Source organism: Chamaea fasciata, unplaced genomic scaffold, assembly GCF_029207755.1.
Source record: "Chamaea fasciata isolate MVZ Bird 193981 ecotype frontalis unplaced genomic scaffold, bChaFas1.0.hap1 SCAF_3, whole genome shotgun sequence".
NCBI classification, from domain to species: domain Eukaryota; kingdom Metazoa; phylum Chordata; class Aves; order Passeriformes; family Sylviidae; genus Chamaea; species Chamaea fasciata.
In genome coordinates this window covers 33,403,512-33,426,501 of record NW_027094088.1, presented here as the reverse complement: position 1 = coordinate 33,426,501, position 22,990 = coordinate 33,403,512, and the positions used below count along the sequence as shown (strand labels likewise).

At 36.9% G+C, this 22,990-nt stretch overlaps 1 protein-coding gene across 6 annotated transcripts in view; it reads left to right on the top strand.

Moving 5' to 3' along the window:
* Positions 1-22,990, top strand: part of SMYD3 (SET and MYND domain containing 3) — a 382,460-nt gene that overhangs the window by 314,450 nt on the left and 45,020 nt on the right. For all 6 annotated transcript variants that reach the window (XM_066178534.1, XM_066178533.1, XM_066178539.1 and 3 more), the window contains 2 exons: positions 19,236-19,323; positions 22,585-22,759. In XM_066178534.1, the coding sequence (XP_066034631.1) occupies positions 19,236-19,323; positions 22,585-22,759 (263 nt within the window). The remainder of the gene's footprint in view (positions 1-19,235; positions 19,324-22,584; positions 22,760-22,990) is intronic.

The following is a 22,990-nucleotide window of genomic DNA, read 5'->3' as shown; positions in this document are numbered from 1 at the left end:
AGAAAAATAAGCAGGCTAAAGAGTCTTCAAGGATCACTTAACAGTTTGTGAAAGGATAGGCAAGTGGTGTAAAGACCGTTCAGCATGTGGAATGTCTTAGGAAATAATATCCCCAGGCTGGTGTATATGTCATTTTAAGAATGAACATATAACATCAAAAAATACTGTAGTGAAATGATATGCACATGTATTAATGAAAGCAATACTCTCATACAGAGGTTAAAATTAATTAATGATTTTTTTTTTCTTTTTGAAAATAGAATTGTCATTTGTGTTCATACTGTATGATTTTTTTTTGCCCTTTCACAAAATTTCCCTGGGAATGATACTGTGAAATGTTTGGAAACCTCTTTGTGATGCATTCTGAGATTCTGTAGTTGTCTGATTGCTACCATGTAGAGAGGTCTGTGAAGGTCTAGAAGCCTCATGGCACCTTGGTCTGTTAATGTCTGTGAAGAAGACATCTTTGTCTTCAGCTTCAGTTTAGGGTGATTAAATGTTATCTGCAGGAGTTCTCATAGTTTTGTGTTTCATTTCTATGTGACAACTGAATTTGTAAAATCTTTACATGACTACCTTGTTTTGAGGTTTTTTTCCCATTTATCTCAGTCACTGCTTGTAAGCTGAGTCTCATGTAACACTGCAGGTACAGCAGGAGATAATATTTTTGGAAATTCTGGATGTTTAACCAGAATTGAATTCTAGATTAGATGCTTAAAGTTGATAAAATTATTCAAAACATCCCTGCTGAAACATACCTAATACTGAGACAAATTTCTGAGTCGTCTTAGAAATTTTTTAAAAAGCAAAATCTTTGTTATAGGTGGAATAGGCAACAGCAGTAATTTTGGGTCATCAAGAGTGGCAGACTCATTGTGAATCAATATAGTCAGCCAATAATAAATTCCCATATTACAACATTGCTTTGGAGAAAGGAAGATGGTTTAGTCAGCAGCAATTCATCTCATGTATCTTTCTTACAAGTGAAAATGCAAATTCCAGAAATGCTTACTTGAATTCCATTCAACTAAGTTCTTGTGTGTTGGGAATTTTTTTTTCAGTTGCAGTCATCTCATCAAAAAACCTAGAACCCTTTTTGAAATCACATTTATAGACACTTAACAAACACTAATAGAGTTTGTGTTTCTCCAGTCTTTGAGTGTGCTTGTGAGCTGCTGAACACATACTAGGGAAAGCTCCCGAGATGCACATATCAATTTATAGTAAAGTTTTAAGTCAAGTGATTTGCACTGTAGCTTTTTATTTATGTCTTTTGTAATGTTTTAAAAGTGATCCTGAAAATCCTTTGGGAAATATGTTACAAGTTTATGTGAAGGGCCATAAACCTTATGTTTGTTTGTACATAGTTACACGAATCCTTATTTTTTCATATTTATAAAAATACTTGGCAAGATAATTATCAATGAAATTTATGTTTCCTGCTGTATTTTTTAAAGGCTTGTTCATTTAGTGTTAAATGCCTGAGTGAAAAAGGAAGATGGTACAAGTTTCTGTTCTCAAGTCAGTTACTGACTGCAAGTGACCTTGGGAAATTTTATTTGAGAGCAACCTGTGTGTTTTCTAAGATCCAACCCTTATTTTTCATAATTGGTAGGTAGTTATCATTTCAATTGGAGCGCAACAGGTTTTTTGACTAGAAAACAGATCTAACCATCTGTACTGGGGATCATTTTTGTGGATGTTCTGTGAAGCTCTGGTTTGTTCAGTCTCTACAAATGCAGTGAGAAGATAATTTATAGGTAATTAATACTTCTGCTGAGTATTCTAGTGACCAAAGGATAATAAAGAAATATGCTGTATTTTTTAAGGTCTTTTGGCTTTATGTGATGGATTTGTTTAAATAAGAATAATTCCTTGAAGCAGAATGGTTTGGGGTTTGTGTGCTTTGTGCCTCCCTCATATGAAGAGCAAAGACAAGCAGCTCATTCATACTGTCTTTAGCAGAAATCTATGAAGATTGGAATGGATAAAAGAGGTTAAAGGAATGCCTTCAAGCAAATTGCCCTCTCTTTGGATAGATAAAGTTTGGTGAGATAAATTATGCTGCTCCATGAAATATATATGGGCACAAAATCAAGACTGACATGATTACATTTCTGTACTACCTGACGTGGATAACCAGAGTGCAGTTACAACACTGCCTGGATATACACAGTTCCCTTGCACAATTGTCAGGATCTGAGACTCTAATATGGCAAAGGCTACATTTTCAAGTATCATGAAAGGGGCTTTAGCCCAACCACAGGGACCTCTGTTGAAGCCAAAGTTTATGAAGTTTGGCATCTGCTGATCCACACTGGCTCTCAGTGTGAGGAGGCACAGCCCCAGACCAAGGGAAGAGTTCCATGGCTGAGCAGTCACAGTGGCACTGCATGCAAAATGGGAGGAAATGTTCCTCACTGGTCACTGCTGGTGAAATGACTTCAAAGTGAATCTTTGCTATACACTAATAGTTCTTTATCTTCCTCTCCAGCTGTGAGCACAGCCATGGAATATTCTAGGTGCATAGCTGCTATCAGGGATGAGAACACATAGAAGCTAACAGTGTCAATAGCTGAGCTGGGGATCTTAAATAACTTTTGGTGCCTGAGCCTCAATGTCAGCTGCATTTTAATTCTAAGGACATACTATAATCCTGGCCAGTGTCTTTTAGCAGCTGGTGAAGAAGCCTGCAAAGTACAAATACACCACTGTAAGCTGGCTAACATAAGATTGAGGTGAACCTTTTGGTATTTCAGTTCCTGACAAATTAAATTGCACCAACTAAAATCTAAACAAGATTTTTTTTTTCCAAAGTTAGAAAAACAAATCAGGAACTAAAAGAAGGGGGAAAAAAACATGTCTTCCTAAAAGTTACTCATAGTCATCCATACTTCCTGTCTGCCAATACTTTAAGTTATAGCTACTGTATTGTCTTCAGTTCATTGTATCTTTGACAGCTTTACACATTATTCTTTGCTCCATTTTAAGATCCATCTCCACTGTAATTCAGGAAATGTGTGCCAAGCTGAACTCTTGGCAACATATTATTCCAGCACATAAAAGCCCCTTACATTAATTATAATAAAAGATGGGTTTACATTGATGACAAACATTTTAAATGAAGAACAGTTTTTTTCCACAGTCATGAGCCAGAGAATTTTTCATGTTGTACATCTTCAGCCAAGGATTTCAGGGACATTTGTGCTTATAGAATGGCTTTGTTATGAGTCGTCTTTCTCTTCTGGAGCCGGGATTTAATATTTCAGTCTAGCTTGGTTTTTGGAAAGCTTTTATTTATTACAAGGTCAAAAGCAATGGACTTGACTCTGAATCATTTTTATATTTGGCCAGTGTTTGAGAGTTGCCAAAGTTAATAACAACATAACGCCAGTAAGCATGTTATTCCTTTAATCTTTTTTTCCTTTGCTTTGCAAAAAGTACTTACTTATATTGCAGCCTCAATTCTGGCATCACAAGATGAGTTGTGAGAACATCACAAGTCCAGTTTCCAACTCAAGGGCTCTCAAAATCAGATCACTTGAACAGCAGACAAGCTATCAGTCTCTACATAAAAATACCACCTGCAATTCTTTGCCTGCTGTTACATACATCCACCTGCTCTGTTATAACCCCACCCCCAAATAAGTTCCTGAACCTGAAGTTTTTACATTCTTTTTCTAGCAGAGGGAACAACACAACTGTAGTTTAGAGCTTCATCCAATGTAAGTAAATTGAATGTAAGTAAGTTGCTACAGCAAATGTCTGTGGTTGATTTGCCTCACCAGGTTTCCTGAAAGACACTTAAATATGGCTAAAGATACATTATACAGCATTTTCACCTTTGATCTTCCTGTTTGCTCTCAGCAATACTTTCTAAGAATATATGCTTAAATTAGAGAGGCAATGTTACATGAAGAGTATTATTATTGACTGTTGTTTTTAATTAGGATGCAATTAAAGGATACAGATCGATGTACTGGTGTTAGTACGAAACTAACTCCAGGGATCATATATTTAGGACACAGGAAACACAAAATTATATATTAAGAAGTGCCTTTTAAAATTGCTGGATTGTAAAGTTCCATAAGTTTGTATCTCAGTTTTCCTAATATTTATTTATTTATAGACATTTATATTCTTACTAAGTTACTCAAATACAATATGAAAGATGAGACCTACAAGTTAATTCAAAAGATGAAGCCTGGGCAGCAGGGATTAAATATGATTGTTGAAAACAAGTTTCTTTATACAGCTAACTTAACATAAACCCCTTTCATCAAAGCAAAGAAAAAACTAGGAGCATCTCTTTCTCTAGCCATTATTCTAAAAAACTTGCTAAGTACCAATGTACCAAACAGTGTGTTTAAAAGAATAAATTATCAGGATTGTGTTCCAACAGCATCTTGGTTTAATTCATTTCCTATCAAAATACAGAGTTTGTAATAGTTAATTGTAGAAATTGTTCATTCCTCATCTTTTTTACTAATTTTCCACTAGAATTGCCTTTAAAGCATACACAGGATGACATCAAGCCAGAGATTAGTCATGTTTCACCCACCTACTCTTCTGGCCCAGTGTCAGTACAACCGGTGCCTACAAAAGTCAGTGGCAGTAACTGGAGCCCACGGGGACACAATGCCGTTTCTCTCCATAGGTGGCTGGCTATTTCTTCCCTCTGGCAAGGCGTTTGGTAGTGACATAAACCCTGGATTCATTCCTGAAATCCAGCAGTCAGACTAATACTCTTCTGTTTCTTTCAGAGGATCTTACCCTCTTGGGATGGATTTCCAAACAGACAAGGACAGAGGGCTTTTATTTTTCTAGTGCCAAAAATGACAGTAAAAAACAAGGCAGCCCCTTCTAATTTCTGGGATCTCTTGTTCATTAACAAAGGCATCATGTCTTCAGCTTCTTAGCATTTCTTACATGACTTCTGAGACTCCTTCTGTCTTTCAACATTGTAATTTTTTTCCACTGAAGTGCAGTTCCAAAGACAGTGACAAATGCACTGTGATCATTTTTCCATGACAACTTGCCTATCCCCGTTGCTTTGGGATTGCCTTAGTGTGCCCTGGTCACCACTTGGCAGCATCCAGCTGAAGCTCACTTGGGTTGTCAAGGTCATAGAAAAGATCTGGCTCTTCTAAAAAATTGTCATGAGTTGAAAGATGTATGTAAATTCTTTGCCTTTTCAGGAGATCCTTAATAGGGCAGCCTGTATCAGTTTGGTCCATCGAGTTCATTATTTAAAGCAAACATAGAAGTTGGGAGTGTGGCATCCTCCTGGGGGGTCTGGATTTCTGCTCATGTGAAGGGAGCAGAATCTCATTCCTTTCAGACCCAGCCATCTAATAGGAAACTTAAATCTTCTGGCAGATGTTTTAAGGAGAAATGCTTTTTTTGCCAAGGGAAGAGAGGGCATTCTCATCACTTTTTTAGGCTGTTGCAGCTACATTTAAGCACCTGGATACTTCTGGATCTATCCTTTCTGGATGTCAAGCTTCATTGGGAATGTTAGAATTAGCTATTACTGGTAGGATTTCATTTTCTTAATGTTGTCATTCCTATGGCAGTCACTATTCGGTCTCTGTTAAATGACAAGCAGAAATAAGAAAAGTCTCACCCTGGATTAGCAATCTAAAATAAACATAGAATATTCAGAGAAAAACAGCAGTAATTTAAATATAAGCCTAGATGAGACAAATCATTTTCCAAATCGTTTTTCCTGAGATGATTTTGGAGAGACTTTTTTTCCTAAATATGTATTGAAGCCAGTCATTGCATTATCTGAGCTTGAATCTCTGAATTCTCTCTCACTGAGATTTCTGTAAGGTCTTTTCTGTTTCAGCCTGTCAAGGTAGTTTCTAATAAGAGTAGTACTGTAGGGAATAATCCTGATTTTGAATGCCCTTTCTTGATCTGTTTATCAGTCACTTTTTTTCTATTTTGCAGCATGTTCAATCTTTTAAAATCCCATTAATTAGATAATTTGATTGAAAAATGATAGGTTTCAATTCAGATCCCATAAGTCATTTTAAAAAAAAAACCAGAAAGGATGTTGCAACTTTAAACTGCAGATTTCTAGACTGAGTTTTGATTTTCTGGATACAAAACTCTCTCTTGTTGAAGGTCATCCTCTTTGGACAAAATAATATCTACATCAGAGCCAGAATGACATTTTTTCCTAGGTGTTAAGCAGACCCTATGGGGTAAGGGAACCCCACAACTCTCTTAGGCCTTCAGGCAATGGGTGAGATTCAGGTGAGTCCAGGATGCGCACTGTATCTTTCTTCTTGATTCCTGTTCCAAATCAAGTAGATATTGGAGCTTGGATCTTTTTCTTTCCAAGTGTATGTTTTAATGAGCTGTGAATTTTAAAGTAGAGGGAAGTGAGGATGGAAGATAAATCCTTTCTCACAGTAAAGCAGGTAATCATTTACCTTTAAAAACCCAAATCAGGACTGCAAAATTATATGGGCTGACCATAAATTCAGCCTTTGTGGGCATGCTGTATATTTTGATCCCTACATTTTATTGTTTTATCTGCTCTTAGACCCAGCTTTTGGGATAAATACTGTTTTTACTCTGTGCAGTCTGAAAACCTGCAAAACAGTGTAGATGTGATTCTGATACTGCCAGTTTTGTAAATAATAGCAACAGTGAAGTCTACAAACAATCTGGAATCACACCAACATGGAGGAAGAAAAGAATGTGGAAAATATTCTACTGTTTGTCAGCAAATTCGTGAGTTACTTAAAAGAGAACACGATTTTATTAGCCTACTGAAATTTTTTGCAATATGCCATCTTCAAGTAATGTCAGCTACAGTTTTGTCATCTTGAACTCATTCCTTGTTGAAGACATTGCCTTGAAGACATCACCCAATACTACTCCATAGGAACCTTTTTCATTCTGAATAAATGTTTTCAACTGTGGTTCTTATGATTTTCCTTCATATCAGTGTATTCTGTACCTTTCTTTTCAGATTCTGAATATAGTTTCTGCATACTCCAAATTTCTGGTTCTTAATGCTATCCTGATGGTATACTATATACTTTATGCTGCTTCACAATTTGTCTTTTATTTAATTTTTCTTAGGGGGAAAAAAAAAAAAAGAAAAAAAAAGTCCTGATAAACCTTACCTTTCTTACAGTGTATTTTTTTCTGAGATCACTTACTGTTCATACAATGCCCGGAAATCACTAGAAATAAATACTGCAAATACAGTAGGTGTAAATGCTTGGTAAAGATTAGCTTCATTGCAGTTGTCCTGGTTTTCTGAAAATTCCAATCAGAGGAGAGGAATCATGACTGGTTGTGTTAAGCAGATTTGTGCACGTTGAGTCCATAAGTATGATCATGGTTTTACCCTATATGGGTCAATAACGGCTTTCAAAAGTCTGGGAAAAGTTTAATCTAGTAGTCCTGATTTTAATCTGGTAATGTACCCATCATTAAATCTATGAAATAAACCATTCCCTCTCTTGGAAGAACAGCATGTTCTGTGAACCATTTCACTGTGATGGCTTTTTGTGGTGGAGTGGACGTGTACCTACACTGGACAAGGTCTGAATGCGAAAGGCAGTGTTGTATGCATAGGAACGTGCAGAGGTACATACATAGAACATTCAAGGACAATTTTAAAGATTTTCCAATTTCATGAACAATATGTTCCACATCCAGTACATGATGGGGGTTCTTTTCTTTCGCTGCTATTTTTTTTTGGTGACCTTTGTTAAGTAATGTGAAGCCCTATTTCATATCTCTCTCCATAAATTAGAAACTGAAATGCCCATTATACAATTAACATTAAAAAGGATGAGTTGTTTTTTAGCATATCTCAGTATGAAACTTCCTAGAAAGACTCACATTGCTATTTCCCATGCCACATTGTGAAAGTGCATCTTTCACTCTGGTTTTATTTAAATTGAGAGATGGCTTTCCTGCCAGCTGCCTCTAAACTTTTAGACACTCTTTGCAAGCCACATTTTATTTTTCAAAGATTGATTGACTGATTTAGAACCCTGTGGTGGGGTCTTCAGGTATCACGGCTTCATCCTAATTGCTTTTTGACAGTATAATAATTCAAAGTTTGAGATTCTGGCTGAATCCGTAGGAAGCACCATAGGCTGCGAAAGACAGAATCATGCTCTTCAGTGCCTAAGTCAGTTCCAATCCTTAACTAATATTCTCTGAGGTGCATTAAAGCAAGAATGAGCTCATTTGAATAACAAGGAAGCCTTTAACTTTTGAGACTGTAAAACTGCAGACAAAATGCTTTGGCTTGAAAAATTGCTATGATAAGCAATGTGCCATATCAGCTTCTTGCCATAATTTAATTAATGTCAAACAATGCAATAACTAAAGCTGTAGTTATAAATTTTGTCTTTGTGGGCTGTATTCTAAGACATGAAGAGAAACTTTTTTGTGTGTAAAAGATGGCAGGCTTTAGAAGGCTGTACATACTCCAGCCATGAGAGTTACAGCAGAGGATTGTGTAATTTTTTTGACCCACTGCAGGTTGTCCTGCTGTTTTCCACGGGGTTGCTCAGTGTGTTGTATGAAAGCCATGATTATACCGTAAGCAGTGATTTGAAGTGGGGACTGTGTGTCTTGGTTTGGGAAGACAGGTATCTGCCAGGTAAAATTACAATCAGAGGCTTTTTGGCAAAGATTTGGGAAATAGGAATAGCAGTTCTTTACTAGTATGTAATACAAAGCAAACAAACACAAAAAACTCCCCCCCCTCCCCAAACAACTACAGCATTAATGACAAACGACAACAGTACCAAGAACCTTGAGGGCTTTGTTTCACAAAACCCAGGGCAGTTTGGTTTCAGTGTCCCTGCAGGATCCTCAGAGCACTAAGCTGAAACAGTGGAAAAGTCCCGGGCTGGTAGCTGGGATGGCAGGGTGTCCCGGCAGCGCAGGGGGTGCAGGGTCACGCTGTAGCAAGAGGAGCAGCGCCGAAGAAGCCAAAGGCGAGGCAGGGCCTGGACCAGCTCCCGCGGGTGACAGAGAAAATTCAGGATTCAGGCCGGACCAGTGATAGTAGATTTCCCAGGACTGGATCCCTTTGGCCACAGTGAAACTCCTCCAACCAGCAACAGCCGTTCTCTCCCTCCCCGAACACCGGAAAAAGAAAAGCCCGAAGCTGCCTCAAGCTTTGTCTTTTACCTGCGTTATCTCCCCGTTCCACCTTTGTCCACCTCTTTGTTTCGGTTAAGTACTCTCAAGTATCCAACACTTGGTCTCCTTGGTAACTTGTGGGGAAAAAATTCTTTAGAGAAAGAAGGAACAAACCTAACCCCCAACACTGTGGTAAAACACTGTGTCACATTTCTGCCCAAGATTTATCTGAACACCATCATTAAGAAAAATATGTTGCTGCATCATATTGATTATGGTATGAATCTTTGTCTTAGTGTTGGGTAGAAAGTAAAGCTCCTGCACTTCCTTTGGCAATATCTCAACAACAAAAATTTTACTCTTAAAGTATTTCTAGTGTATAGCTTTATGTAAAGCTTGCATCATTCCCATGCAAAAAAAGAAGTCCTTCTGAACTTTGAGAGATTTAGATGTGATTCCTGCTACTCTCTAATAATACAGTAGTTTGAATCTATAGACATTTTGTATAGTGGAGAAAGATACTGTGAGGTTCTGTAGCTGCTACACTGTATTTGATGAATGAAGATGGGGGTCCTTATGAAGTGAGCTGCTTCTTCCCTGCCCCAAACCCTGACCTGCAAAAGAAATGTTAAAAAGAAAGTATTGAGGTAGGTTTTTTGAAGGGCAGCACTCATCCATCTGACTGGGAAAAATATTTTAGAATAGTTTGTCAGTTTTCAAGCAATGAGAGAAGTACTTAGAGGAGAGTACTTATCAGGACACAGAGATATAAGTTCACTGGTACTGTGAACTGTTTTGGGAAAATGGAAATCCAGTGTAAATTATGTATCACCAAATTATGTTGTTGCATCAGGTCCCATAAATAGTTGTTTTAAGTTGTCTAATTTTCAGTACACATTTTGTGATGTAGGCTACCTCTCCTTGCTTTGAGCCACCTTGGCCCATCACCATTGATTGCTGAGGCATGTAAGTACTTCTAACACTGGCAGTCAGCAGGAACCAGCTGCAGGGTAGCTATCCAAACAGTAAATAAAGGTTCTGAGAAATATTCAAGGGTCTTGTAATAGTTTCCATGACATTATGACATTTTAGAGAATGTTCTTTTCACTTTCTTTTCTATATTTTCGTGAAAATTACCAATTTGCTTGTATTATTGAATCGGAACAACAGAATACTAGGAAGGTATTGTAAACTGATTCAAGCACTCGTTTGCCTTATGGAGTGTTTCTGGCTGCTTCCCTTAAACCCTGGAAGAACCTTTACTGTTTAAATTGGTGTTAGGGGATAGTCAATAATAACTCTCCAAAGAGGTTCTTGGAATTACTAAAACACTATACATCATCTTTTCGAAGTATTTGCAAACCCCTTCTTCGATTATATTAATCTAATATTAATGTAGTCAGCAGTCAAATATGTTGGCAAAATTCTAGAGGAGGAAACTCCAGGTATTGTAATCACTCAAGGAGCTACAATTGTAAAAAATGAATTCAAACTCCTTTATTCATGACCTTAAAAACTTGGAGACTGGAGAGTGTGGATTTGAGTATTGATGTTAAGTAGTCAAGAAGCATACTAGCAAGTTAGGCAACCAGTTTTTATCAGTGGTCTAGGAATTGAGATCTAGCAAATATTTTAAGGTGTAGAGTGGATTGATCAACTATGTATGATCTTAAGCATGTTTCATGTTCTTTTCTAAACAATCAACTTACTGCATTTCACACACATTCATTCAGAAAGCATATGCTGAAGGAAGTACTATTTTTTACTTTCAGTATGCATTAAAAAACCAGAATTGTCATAACTACAATTTTATCATGTGGTATCTCAAGAATTAAGATATTAAATTGTTTTGATGTTAGTATTCAAAAATTGTATCTAAATTAATGTCAGTCAGTGAGAACCAATAATTCAATGGGCACAAGTTCCTCAGATCACTGAAGCATATATTGAACTTCACTAGTAACTATGCTTCTACTTAGTGAAGTATTTAGTTATTTGCATAGATAATAACTTAAAAGGGATTTATATATGCCTTTAAACTTAAGTGCATATTTCAGTGAACTTATGAATGTGGATTGGATTATATATTGTGAATAACTGAAAATTCTGAGGATTTTGGACGTACAGATCTCTTCTGAGTCACTTAAAGCACTCAGTGGCACTCCATATCTCCACAGGTTGCAGAATTAAGGAATAAAGAAGATTTGGCTTGTAGCTGACAGTTTGTGTGCTAAGAGAGACCTAGAGATTGCCTTAACTAATGTGTAATGTCTAAATCTCTGAAATACCAGTCTCACTGTTGCTAGGGATTAGGCTGAACAGTATCCTAGCTCAGGTAAATGAACTACACCCAGGGTTTATTTTTGTACTGATGATGGAAATTACAATGGAATTACAAACGAGACAAGAATTTTTGGGTGATCTGGCATAAGGCCCTCTTTCATTCATGCTAAGCTGTAAGTAATTTCCTTTGTTTTTCCTCACTTCTGTTTTTTATGAGTTCATAAATAGTGAACTTCTGGTTATTGTGCTTTTCCCAATCTGTCCAATCAATTTTTATTTCTGCTTGTAACCCATGCAACTTGGATGGGAATTGTGCAGTCAGCCCTAAGATCCTGACACAGGGAGGTTTATAAAGGCAGTGCTGTTACATATACAAAACTCAGTTCTGTTGCTTATCATCCTGACTGGGGGTAGGCACTGGGTTCTTACTCCTGCAAAGGGTCAGTCATCCCCAGGGCCTGAGCTCTGTGTGACACAAGGGTAGCCCCTGTGCAGTTATGACTCCAAAATGAGTAGTAGTATCTAAGGGACCTAGTTCAAAAATAAATATGGTAAATGTTTTGGTCAGCAACCAGAATGACCTACACTTAACTGAAATTACTTCAGAATGCATTAAACATGTGTGCCTTTCATTTGAGGAGTCTCCGGTAGCAAGATGCTATGACGTAGTTTAGCTGCTTAGCCCTGTGTATTGATTATATTTTGACAGACCTGTCTTTAGAAACTATCATGCTTTCTTGCTAAGCAGCCTAGCATCCTTTTATACTGCTTTTTAAGAGAGAAAATGCTGCCTGTAATATTATTTGTTGAGATTTTTATCACAGAGTGGATGTAAAACAGAAAAGCTCTAATAACAACACTTGATCTGTGAGCATTATTTGGCTCAAGGAAGTTCTGTTGGGCTCTGATGTTCAAAGCTAATGAAAACTTTGAGCTTTTTTTGGTGTATTTTCTCTTACTACAGGAATTTATATATATCCACACTCTATATATACACTCTAAAGGTTGTTCTGACAACACACTTAAATATTAAATCACCATAATAATCAGTTATATATAATGCTTACCAAATAATTCCAAAGTGTGTCCATAATAACCCTGTTTGTACAGTACACAGCATTTCATGAATGAAGTGGAAGTAATTGCAAAATCATTGCCAGTAAAATTAACGGATGACAGAGACTGAGAGAATAATAAACGTTTCTGAGAACAAGTAAATAATACAGAGTAACTAGAATTGCTGGTAAATTAGACCTATTGAAATATAATGCACCACCACTGCAAAGGTGGAGCACATGTTCTACATCTGAAAGGGGGATCTACAGCTATGATTTATTTCACTAAATCTCAGACAGCTACAGGATAAATGTCATCACCTGAGTTAGTTGCTCTAGACTTTCTTAATGGATAAAATGGAGAAGAATGAACACACTTTGTTATTCATCTGACATATTTTAGAAGCCTGCTTTAAGGTAATAAAAATTGCACCCAGAGAGTGTTTCTTTGTCATATAGAAGGGTGGTCCAAATATCTACATTTGATCAAATGAATCGCAGTGTGGGTGTCTAAAAAGAAATGGGAAACATGGTGTTTTCCTCTGGCGAAGAAGGGTAATGTGACCCTTGAATATATATATAACACGGGAGTCAGTAGAAAGAATGTCAATTTTCTTCACTATAAAACATTTATGAATTGCCTGTGTATAGTACAAAGTACAGACACAGTAATCTTTGAAAAGGCTGCTTAAAAATGTGTGTGTCTTAAAAAATCACAGAAATTAATAGTTGAAATAGGATTGCAGTGAAGAAAAATGGAGTATGACTGACAAAAATTACTATTTTGTGCTGTGCAGAATTGTGGACCTGACACATACTGGACTTGCACCTGTAGAGGTTAAGAATTGTTTGTCTCTTTTCTCCTCTTACCTAATAGATTGTCTTAATTAAATCTAAGGTAGACTTACCTTAGTCCCATTTAATTCTCTTAAATTAATCTGACTTCTTAAAATAAACTTGCCGATCTTAATTTTCTCTTTATTGAAAGCATCTCATTTTAATGAATTTCCCACAGCTGTTTTCATGTCACTTTTAAATTTCTGGGTAAATATAGTAATGTTGTAACTAAGTTGGATAATGTTAAGGGAAGGTTACTCATACTGCTCTGTGAAGGTGTTTGTCTTTTTGTACTACTTGTATGCAGGATCTGGGGAAACCTCTACTTGATCTCAATGAATAAGTAGAGCACTTAAACGTGAATGGTGTAAAGAACTGCTAAATTTTCCAATACCTCTAAGAGTCAGAGTGCTACTAGCCTGTGCAGTTCTTATGCACTTCCAGACAGCAGAATCAGTAATCCATGAAGAGCTGGTATTGATTGTGTGAGGGAATGCAGCCTGCCTAATACTGAGCAATGTACTGCACAGATTCAATATGGGCATCCAGCTCTACTGTGTCTTATTTTACTCTGAGAATTCAGAAATAAAAGGTACAAATTCAATTTGTTCAGAAGTTGAAGTTCACCCCATCCCAATAGCCTGACAGGGAACACAACATTGGTTTTTTGTCTGCAAATAGAGTAGCTTGGGAATTGCCATGTGTCCCAGCCACTCTCTTCAGAGCCATGTGACAGAAATCACAAGGCTTCTGGTGGGTTGCAAAGGATAGATAAACTGGTATTTGTGAACCTGGCGTTATTTTTATGAAGCAGGGCAAGGGAGCTTTTAAAACTTCAGAAATCACTGGTAAATCTTGAATCACGAGAGGGCTGTGTGTGCTGATACTTTCACATACTGGTAGTTTTTAATGAAGTACATTCACAAGACTGAAGGTGAGTGAATCCTCAGCTGGAGCTGTAGGCGTCTGTAAACCACAGCCCTCAGAATAAGAGATGAGAAGTCTTTGTTTCTGAGTTTAAACTTTATCCAGAAAATGCTTCGTAGGAGACAACCTCAGCTATTTGGGAAAGCACTCAAGTGTGCTTTCTTTTGCTGTCTCTGTAGCTGCCTGCACCTGTGATTGCCTAGCAGGCCCTCATGCCCTTTTTGCTCTGAAGAACTCATGTCAGAAATTTAGTATAACTAAAATATCACAGCTTGCATATCACGTTTTCTCAGTGACACTTTTCTTCATCTTTCTGAAAGGGAAACTTCAGAAGATGTGTTGTGTTTTTATTCATTTAATGCTTTTCTTTGCTGTCTAGCATAAAACAATGAATTATGGAATTTACTGGAAACAAATATTCAGTAGCTCCTGCACTTTTGAATAGAATTAGAAATAGAAAATCATTATCTTTGCTTTCAGAGTACAATGTGTCAGAGATCTGTTCTACAGTGTCATGATCTGATTTAAATGTGTATGATCTCCTCTGTTCTGTTCAGATGTACATCTGTAGTTGCCTAAATTTTTAGAAATTTTAAAAAATTAGGCAAATCATAAGCAATGGACAACAATGTTTGTGAAATGTCTAGGTATTTAAGGTATCCACAGCTTTTAGTATTACAGTTCAGAAAACTTAATAGTTAAAGCTTCCACAAAAAAGAGAGAACAGAGTTATCTGCTATTGTCACACAAGATTATTATTAATAGTAGTATTTAGTAATAGTTTTTTCTGAACACAAAAATCTATTGTTATTTACTGTGATTTTTCAGTCTTGCAAAAATATCATATTCAATAATATTTCATGTTAGACCCCTATAATTTCTGTTTGAATTATGGTTTATGTGGTTTTTTTCCTTTGTAAAACTGACGTTTGCTGGTGGTTACATTGCACTCTTTTAATCCATTTGTATATTTCGAAGAGCAGATATTGGTCAGGAAAAACTTTAGTCCTTCTTTTTCACTTGTCTTAGGGTAGCCTGGAAATCCAACACCTCCTACAAAGCTTTGCTTATTTCTGCCTATGTGGGACTGGATACCTGAATATTGAAAATAGGCATATAATGGAGGTTCCTTCAGACATACTTCAAATAGGACGAATGCTGGGAAGGAAAAAAAGAGTTTCCAGCCACCCCTTCTGCCTTCTCTGAAGGGAGGCGAGGAGTGCTTCATGGTTTCTTCTCTGAGGACAATGTTGGGCTTTTCTCTACCTCCACCTATGAGAAGAAGAAAGATGAACTTTGTAGAGAGGACCAAAAATCCATCTCTTATAACTATACTGTGACCTAAATATGAAAGGAGAACTAGTCCTTAATCAATCTTTCCAATGGTCAGGAGAGTTTTGGAGGTGCAGTGCATAATGGATGGGCAGTGGTGGGGCTGTGGGAGCTCTTTTGGGGACAGGGCAGTGGTGCTTGCTGGATAGCATGTGCTTGTTGTGGTAAGAGAAATATCTTCTCTCAGAGGACATGCTGTCCATGTGGGAATCTTTCAGCAATCAGGATTTTTAATGCTGGGGTCACAAAGAACAATGATTGCTAACACAGTGTGTGACAGCAGTGATGCCTGAAGTTAATTGGCAGGGAGCACTTTTAGGAAGTATAAGATACACGTGACTAACCGGGGGAAGAGGATCGGTGCAAAGGAAATGGAAGGAAAGAGAAACATTATCTGTACTTTGTAGATTACACTCCTTTCTAAGGAGAGTTCCATTAAAGATGGAATGTGATCAGGACACTCAAATAGCAGAAAAGATAAGTAGAGAAGTAATTCTTAGATAGAAATACTAGAGAATGGAACTAGAGAATACTAGAGAGAGGTGATTATTTTCAAATGCTTATTTCTGTGGTGTCTGATCTCTGTACTTGTTTCAGGAGATGATGGTTTTATAATACAACTTCCTATCACTTAAAGCTAGAATTGCAGATCATTTTATATTTGACCAATCTTCAAACAGATTACAATCCTCATCAGATACCCTCCAGTTTTCTTATTTCTCTCTTTTGTTAATGTTTTGTGACTAGATTATCTGGTCTAATTATCTTTTGGACCAAGACAAAAATATTTTGCTGTTCTGAAAAGTGTCAGAGTTAGAAATAAGGAAGATAATTAGGCAGAAATTTCCAACTCTTCCTTCTTTTTCAAAACCCCCTTTTTTTTTTTTTTTTCCTCAGCTGGTGTACTTTTCTATAAATGGAAAAAGTCTGTCTTTATTGTTGGCAGCTCTGCACACCTGGAGGTTTGACTGGGAACATGTTCTCAAAAGAGATGCTTTGAAAGATTGTTACTCCACAGAAAGCTGTATCTCCTCTAGCTGTTATTGCCATGCTCTTAGATTGAATTAAACCATTCAGTATAACTCTTAATCATGTAAATTATTTCCATAATTCCAGCCCAAGGCAGCTTTGTGTTTTTAGCTGGCTTAATCATACTGCATGGCCGTGACTTTCAAGGTGTTTTCCAAGGGAGAGATACAACTTACCTGGAGAAAGCTTATTAGGCTGGAGTCAATGTTCCCACTAACAACCTCTCTTGGTTGTTTTGCAGCCCCTGCTTGGCTGCCTGTTTGGAAACAGCCTCCATACCTTGAACTAGAGTGTTTAGGAAAGGACAGGACTTCTTTCATGTATGGAAATGTGGTGAAAAACAGTAGAAATGCAAAATGTCAAGATTGCCATATCTTTGCTTGTTCTTATGTCAGCAAGTCCCTAAAATGCCTCATCTTGAGAATAAGGAAAGCGTCTTATTGAAACCCATGACTGAATTCTTTCCCAGGGCCAGGCATCCTGCTCAGCTCCTTCTGTCCTAAACTCTCATACAAAAGGGATAAAGTCCATGAATCCAGAGAGAGCTCGGAGATTATTGGTCCAACAGATAGTCTATATTCTTTACCTGGATATGAAGCCAGTGTTGACTTAACCCTATGCCCTAATGTGAAGGTTGGAAACCCCAACCTTACCTTGCTTTATGCTGCTAATTAAATGCTAGAAAACAATAGTAACTCAAAAAGCTGCACTAGACAAAGATTAATCCCATCTGAGTGAACACTTTAGTCATTCATCCATCAGTTTTGCTCTGTGCAAATTGAGCCCTAAGTCTTTTGCCTTGCTGCCTAGTTGTTTTCATTCTTTTCACTTATAAATCTCTCTCAGTTCCTATACTTCTGAGGTTTTAATTGCTAGGCTTACAACATGATAGAGAAACACTCTGAATGATACTTGGGCTAGTGAGAAAAGATAAAACAGTTTTTCTGGTTTGCTAGGTCCTTAAATGGAAGTTTTAACAGACATCATTATTAGTATCTCACAGGCTGGATTTATTTTTTAGATCAGTGAATGAGCAGCACTTGATCCACAAAGGCATTTTGAAGAGATTGTGTCAGGTTAACTGACTGTGTTCAGAAGTAGATGTGGTCCCATAAAAATCAGTAGAGGTTACATTGGCAGTAAGAGATTTGGTGTCCATCTACTGCAAAGCTGGAAGAGGGCTGGGCAGGTTCATTCACTTTGTTGATAAAATTTCTGTGGTGTGAGCTGTTTTGTCCCAACATTCACCTTATGCTTGCTGGTGGCAAATTCAGCTCTGCACAAAATTATTTCCAGGTGATTGTTTTGATCAGAGAACTGATTGCCAGGGAAGTTTATGTTCAAAATGCAGTGGGGTCAGGCCACCCTCCCTGTAAGGCCCTACAGAAGGGTAGGGCAGCTGAGAACAGCCTTTGATTTAATCTTGATTTAATCATCCCAGGAATCCATAGAGGTCTGCTGTTTCATGAAGCAGATGGAAAGGCAAAACTGCAAATTAAATGTGAAACTGAGTGCTGATTCTCACTGTAAATTTTTTTCTGAATTTATGGCAAATGAGGAGCAGTGGAATAAGAAAATGATGCAATTCCAAGCAGTTACAGATTATGGGCTTTTCAGTGGAGATTCTTCTGTGATTCCTGGTGAGCATCTGTTGGTTACAAAGTGCTTGCTTAGATTTTAACACACTTTCTCTGTTCCTCTGCAGGTCTCTACCCCTGCCTCAGGCTGATCTTTCTAGAACTGAATTTAAAATATTCCTGCAAGACTTTGCACTTAAAAAAACTCATGCAAAGTAGCAGGGCCTTTTATAAGGAGAGAGTGGTAATGAACTACAGTGTATTACAGGAAGATTTTTAAAGGTATTTAAGTTCTGTAGCAATGGAAATTGAAGAACTAGATGCTTTTGGAAATCCCACAAGATGCTTAACTACATCCGTAGATGCTTTAATGCATTTGTTCCAAGTGGTTTGCTTAAGGTTAAGTTAGTCACCACTAGACAGTGGAAATGGGAAACTTCTTCTTCACTGCTGTAGCCATTAATCATTTTTGCTTTCCTTATGAAAAAGTTACAGGAAAATGTAGCTGTTTGTAGAATCCAATGGAAGAAATAGTAATGATTTACTAAAAGAAAGTTCAGCTTTTGTCTGAGTCGTAGACTTCTGTAACCTCATGTTTATAATTATGATGGATGAAACTAAACTCCCACTGTTTGTCTCTATAATTGCCATGTGGTTAATCAAAATTATTTACTAAATCATTTTTACAGTGTGCTTAAGGGAAGTCTTATGTAGCCGGTCTTTGAAAGAAATTGATCTCCTCAATGCATTTTGATAGTAAAAACATGCTATTATTTCTTTTCTTCTGGTTGATCATAATCCTTGTTGCAAATTTAATATATGATTTGAGTGTTTAATGTTTCCAAGTTTGCATTCATTTTTCTTTATATAATCTCATTTGCATGCAAAAACAGGGTAAGTATGAATTCCAGGTGAAATGGGTTTTTTTGTGTTTACAAAAAATAGCAATACAGTCTTTACGAGTAGCTTTTAACAGTAAAATCCTTTTACCCTGTTTTCCATCGTTACTGTATATTCTCATTTTACTGTTTTTCTCATTATATGCATTTGTTTCTATTACCAGGATGCTGAGAAATTGGCCGGTGAAGAGCATGCCTGGAAAGAAGTCAAAGATGCTGTAAATGAAGTGAGATACCCCAAATCAAAAGAAGGTATCCTTTCAGTGACAGGCTGCAGTCTGTCACTCAGTTGTGAAAAGATCCCTGTAGTATGCAGTTCATCTCTTGAGATTAGTTTCCTTACATCTACATTCTTTGTATTGTATTTTTTAAAAATACATTTGATGTTTAAAATGTGTAAAATTCTTAATTGCATTAATAATAGAGTCTCTGATTACTTGGAATGGAACTGCTCCATGGCAGGGATAGTAACTACCAAGGATGTGAAAGTATATTTTGGCTCTGATTTAGATTTCTGCTGTCACAGCCCACCATTTCATATAATTTCACTTCTAAATGAAAGAAAGCTTAATTTGGAATGTTGTTAATTCTTTGTTGCATTACTCTCAGTGTGAAATTTACAGGTTCTCATTCTTTGCACAGCAATGACAATAACAAGGAAATAATCACAGACAGGTTCACAGCAGATATTATAGCATCATTATAATAAGATATAATAATATATAATAATAATTGATAATTAAGCAAATTGAATGAAATGATCTTGCACTAATAAACAGAACTGGAGTCTAATGGCTGTCATGTAGATATTCAATCCAATTAAAGAAATTAGTGAACAGCAGCAACCAAGAAAAGATGAGCAGAAGAGAGGTGGAGATTTTTACTAGAATACTACAGGTTCATTGATCTCTCTCTTATCTTGGTCTATTCAGTGGGATTTCCCTGACTGGGAATTTGGCCTGTTGTGCCAAGATGCATTGCCATTTTCAGAAACTTGGGCTTTCTCTCAGGCTAGAAAGAATTTAATCTTCCAGTACTCCTTTTTTGCAGCACAAAAACCAAGTTTGCATAGTGATATTTCAGGCTTGAAACAAGTGATCACAATTTATACAGTAACAAAAAGCCCAAGCCATTACACTGAGTTTGTATCTTTCTAATCCAGAGAGATCAATTTTTTAGCAGAGGGGAAACAATCATCTCACGTTGTTTTAATCTCACATAGTTTCTAGTTAGTTTTAAGTTCCTCTACAGTCACTGGATTGAAACAGGCAGTGCTGAAATAGATCTTCAGGGCCCACATTTCAACCTGCTTGTTAAATTATAGATAGGCAACCTGAAGTTGCAATAGTTCTTAAACTATGGAGTCAGAATACTGGTCCTATTAAATGTTCCTGTATTTAATTGCAGGAGAAATTGCATTAATGTATTTTGCAAGTGTCTTTTATTAAGATTACTGATTTAACTGATACTTAAAAATTAATCAAATGCATGGTAATAAAAAGTATCAGGACTTGTTGGAAAAATCTTTTCTTCTTGTCCGTTCAGCTTCTGTTCTCAGTCATGCGCTATTTGAAATGTGTCATCTTTCCTTCCACTGCACCACAATAACAGTGTAAACTGACATGCAGTGGTGAGTGCAGTATTGAAGAGGGAACTTGGCTTCTGTCCACTTGCCAATAATGAGCAGAAAACCTTCCTGGCAGACTGAGACACATAGTTATTAGTTCCTGCAAATATAATTTGTTTTTTAACAAATTAAACCAATGGTTTCTACAGTTAAGAAAGTTGGTGACTCCCACACTGTGACCTACTGATTGCAGCTGATGCAGTGTTGTAATGCTATATTTACAGTTGGAACTGCTTGGGGCAGTCCTCCTCTACTCCTGGGCAGATGCAGGACGGGCAGCTCTTTGGTACTGTTGCAGCTGATGGAATGTTTTCTAGTTTGCAATTTTACATACCTGCAAATTTGATGCCAAGAGATTTTGTTATATAGCACATCTGCTATCAGATGCTAGTGAGTGAAGAAAGCAAGATAATGAGAAGTAAAAGCAGACATACTGTGCATCAGATGAAATGGTAATCTTTCAAGAATGTCAGTGCTTTGTACTTTCTACTAAAATTGTATCAAGTGGAAATAACATCCCTCATTCTTCTGTTTTTTTGTCCTTAATCAGTTGTAAAAAATACATGGATGTTTGCCAAAGATATAAAGGTTAAGGTGCAATTTTATAATAACACATTCCTTCCCTTATTTGGCTCTTTCAATCCAAGGGCATGAGAGCAATTCACAAATAATTAGTTTAGCCTTGTAACAACCATGCTATAAATCCTGGCCCATGGTGGTCACATTCTTAAATTTAAGTATGTAAATATTCCCATGCTCAAGATGGACTAATTAATTCATCACGGGTTTGTCATTGTACACTTTAAATTCATTGCTGGATTAGTATGAATAGTTCTTGCAATAATTCGTGAAGATAACAGCTGACTTCCTTGAGCTGAATGTGTGGAAAGGGCTGTAATACAATCAGTGTTTTCACTTCTCTTGCTGTAAGTCTAATTTTTCTTTATTTCATTTTTTCTTACTTATGTGAGTAGTATCTTTTTGGTGTTTAGACTGCTTGCATTCTGGGAGTCCCACAGGTACAATCACAGATTGTAATATTCATTTAAAAACTGCAAGTTTGGGGGTTCAGATTAGGTGTGGTCAGAGAGAAAAATCTGGTCCATGGAGAAGTCAAGTCAGTGTAGAATGTAATGAAAAAAGTGATTTTTGCTAAAGAATATCCACATAAAGTGAGTGCAAGGTTATTTTTCTTCCATTCCAAACTCACAAAAAATCTTCCTGTAGCATTAGAGGTGAAAATCACCTTAACTGCCAAAATCATTAGTCCCGAGCTACAGTCAGACATCAAAACTGTGATGCTTTTCTTTCTCATGCATGAAACGTGCAGCTGTACAAGAAAAAAAGGAAATCGCAGTGCTCTTCATGACTGTTTCAAGGATAAAATTAATTAATTTCAAGAAAGGGTTCTAATTTAATGAGAATTCCAAATGAAAAACTTTGGGCAACATAAAAGAAATATATATATATATATATAAAATTCTTTTCTTTAGCTGCTGGGGCTTTTAAAAACACATTTCCATGGACTCTTGCCCTTGGCTTTAAGAACAGGAGTATCTTAGGTAAATAATGTTTCCCAACCGAAATAAAAGTTATTTGAATTTCTGTTATGTATTAAAATATCCTTGCAATTTGTCATGTTTTCTTACCATTTATTGCTAAAATACTGACTTCTAAAGAAGTTGTTTTGCTACATGTAAACAAAGCACAGTTACCTAAGCTACCACTTCAGCATTTAAGTATGTTTTCAAGAATTGTAGTAGAGTCTGGAATGATGGCAGCTTTTCTATTTTGATGCTTTGAGGCTCTTACTCCTTGCTTAACAGCATTTAAAAGTTGTGGTTTTGCTTGATTAAATATATTTCTTTAACTAAGGCAAATAACAGAGTGGAAGCATGTTCTGGCAAGATGCCAGACTCTCTTGAGCAGCAACGAGGGTCATCTACCAGATACAAATATCTATCAGCTGAAAATGCTTGACTGTGCCATGGATGCCTGTATTAACCTTGAATCCTGGGAAGAAGCATTGCATTATGGCAGCAGGACTTTGGAACCATACAGGTAAGGGATGTAATTTGTTTAGCTGGTTCCAAAGATGGGGGAGAGCTGGCTGTCTCATTAAAACTGAAAACTGTGCTTCATCTTGATGCTTCTTACTGTTTTTATTTCTTGTGTATATCTTGCACTGCTTTCTAGGTTAGTGAATGAGGCAGAATGCTCATTCTGCTTTCACAGTCAGGCTGAAAGCAAATAAAAGGATAACAGGAACTGTAATAATAATAACTGATTATT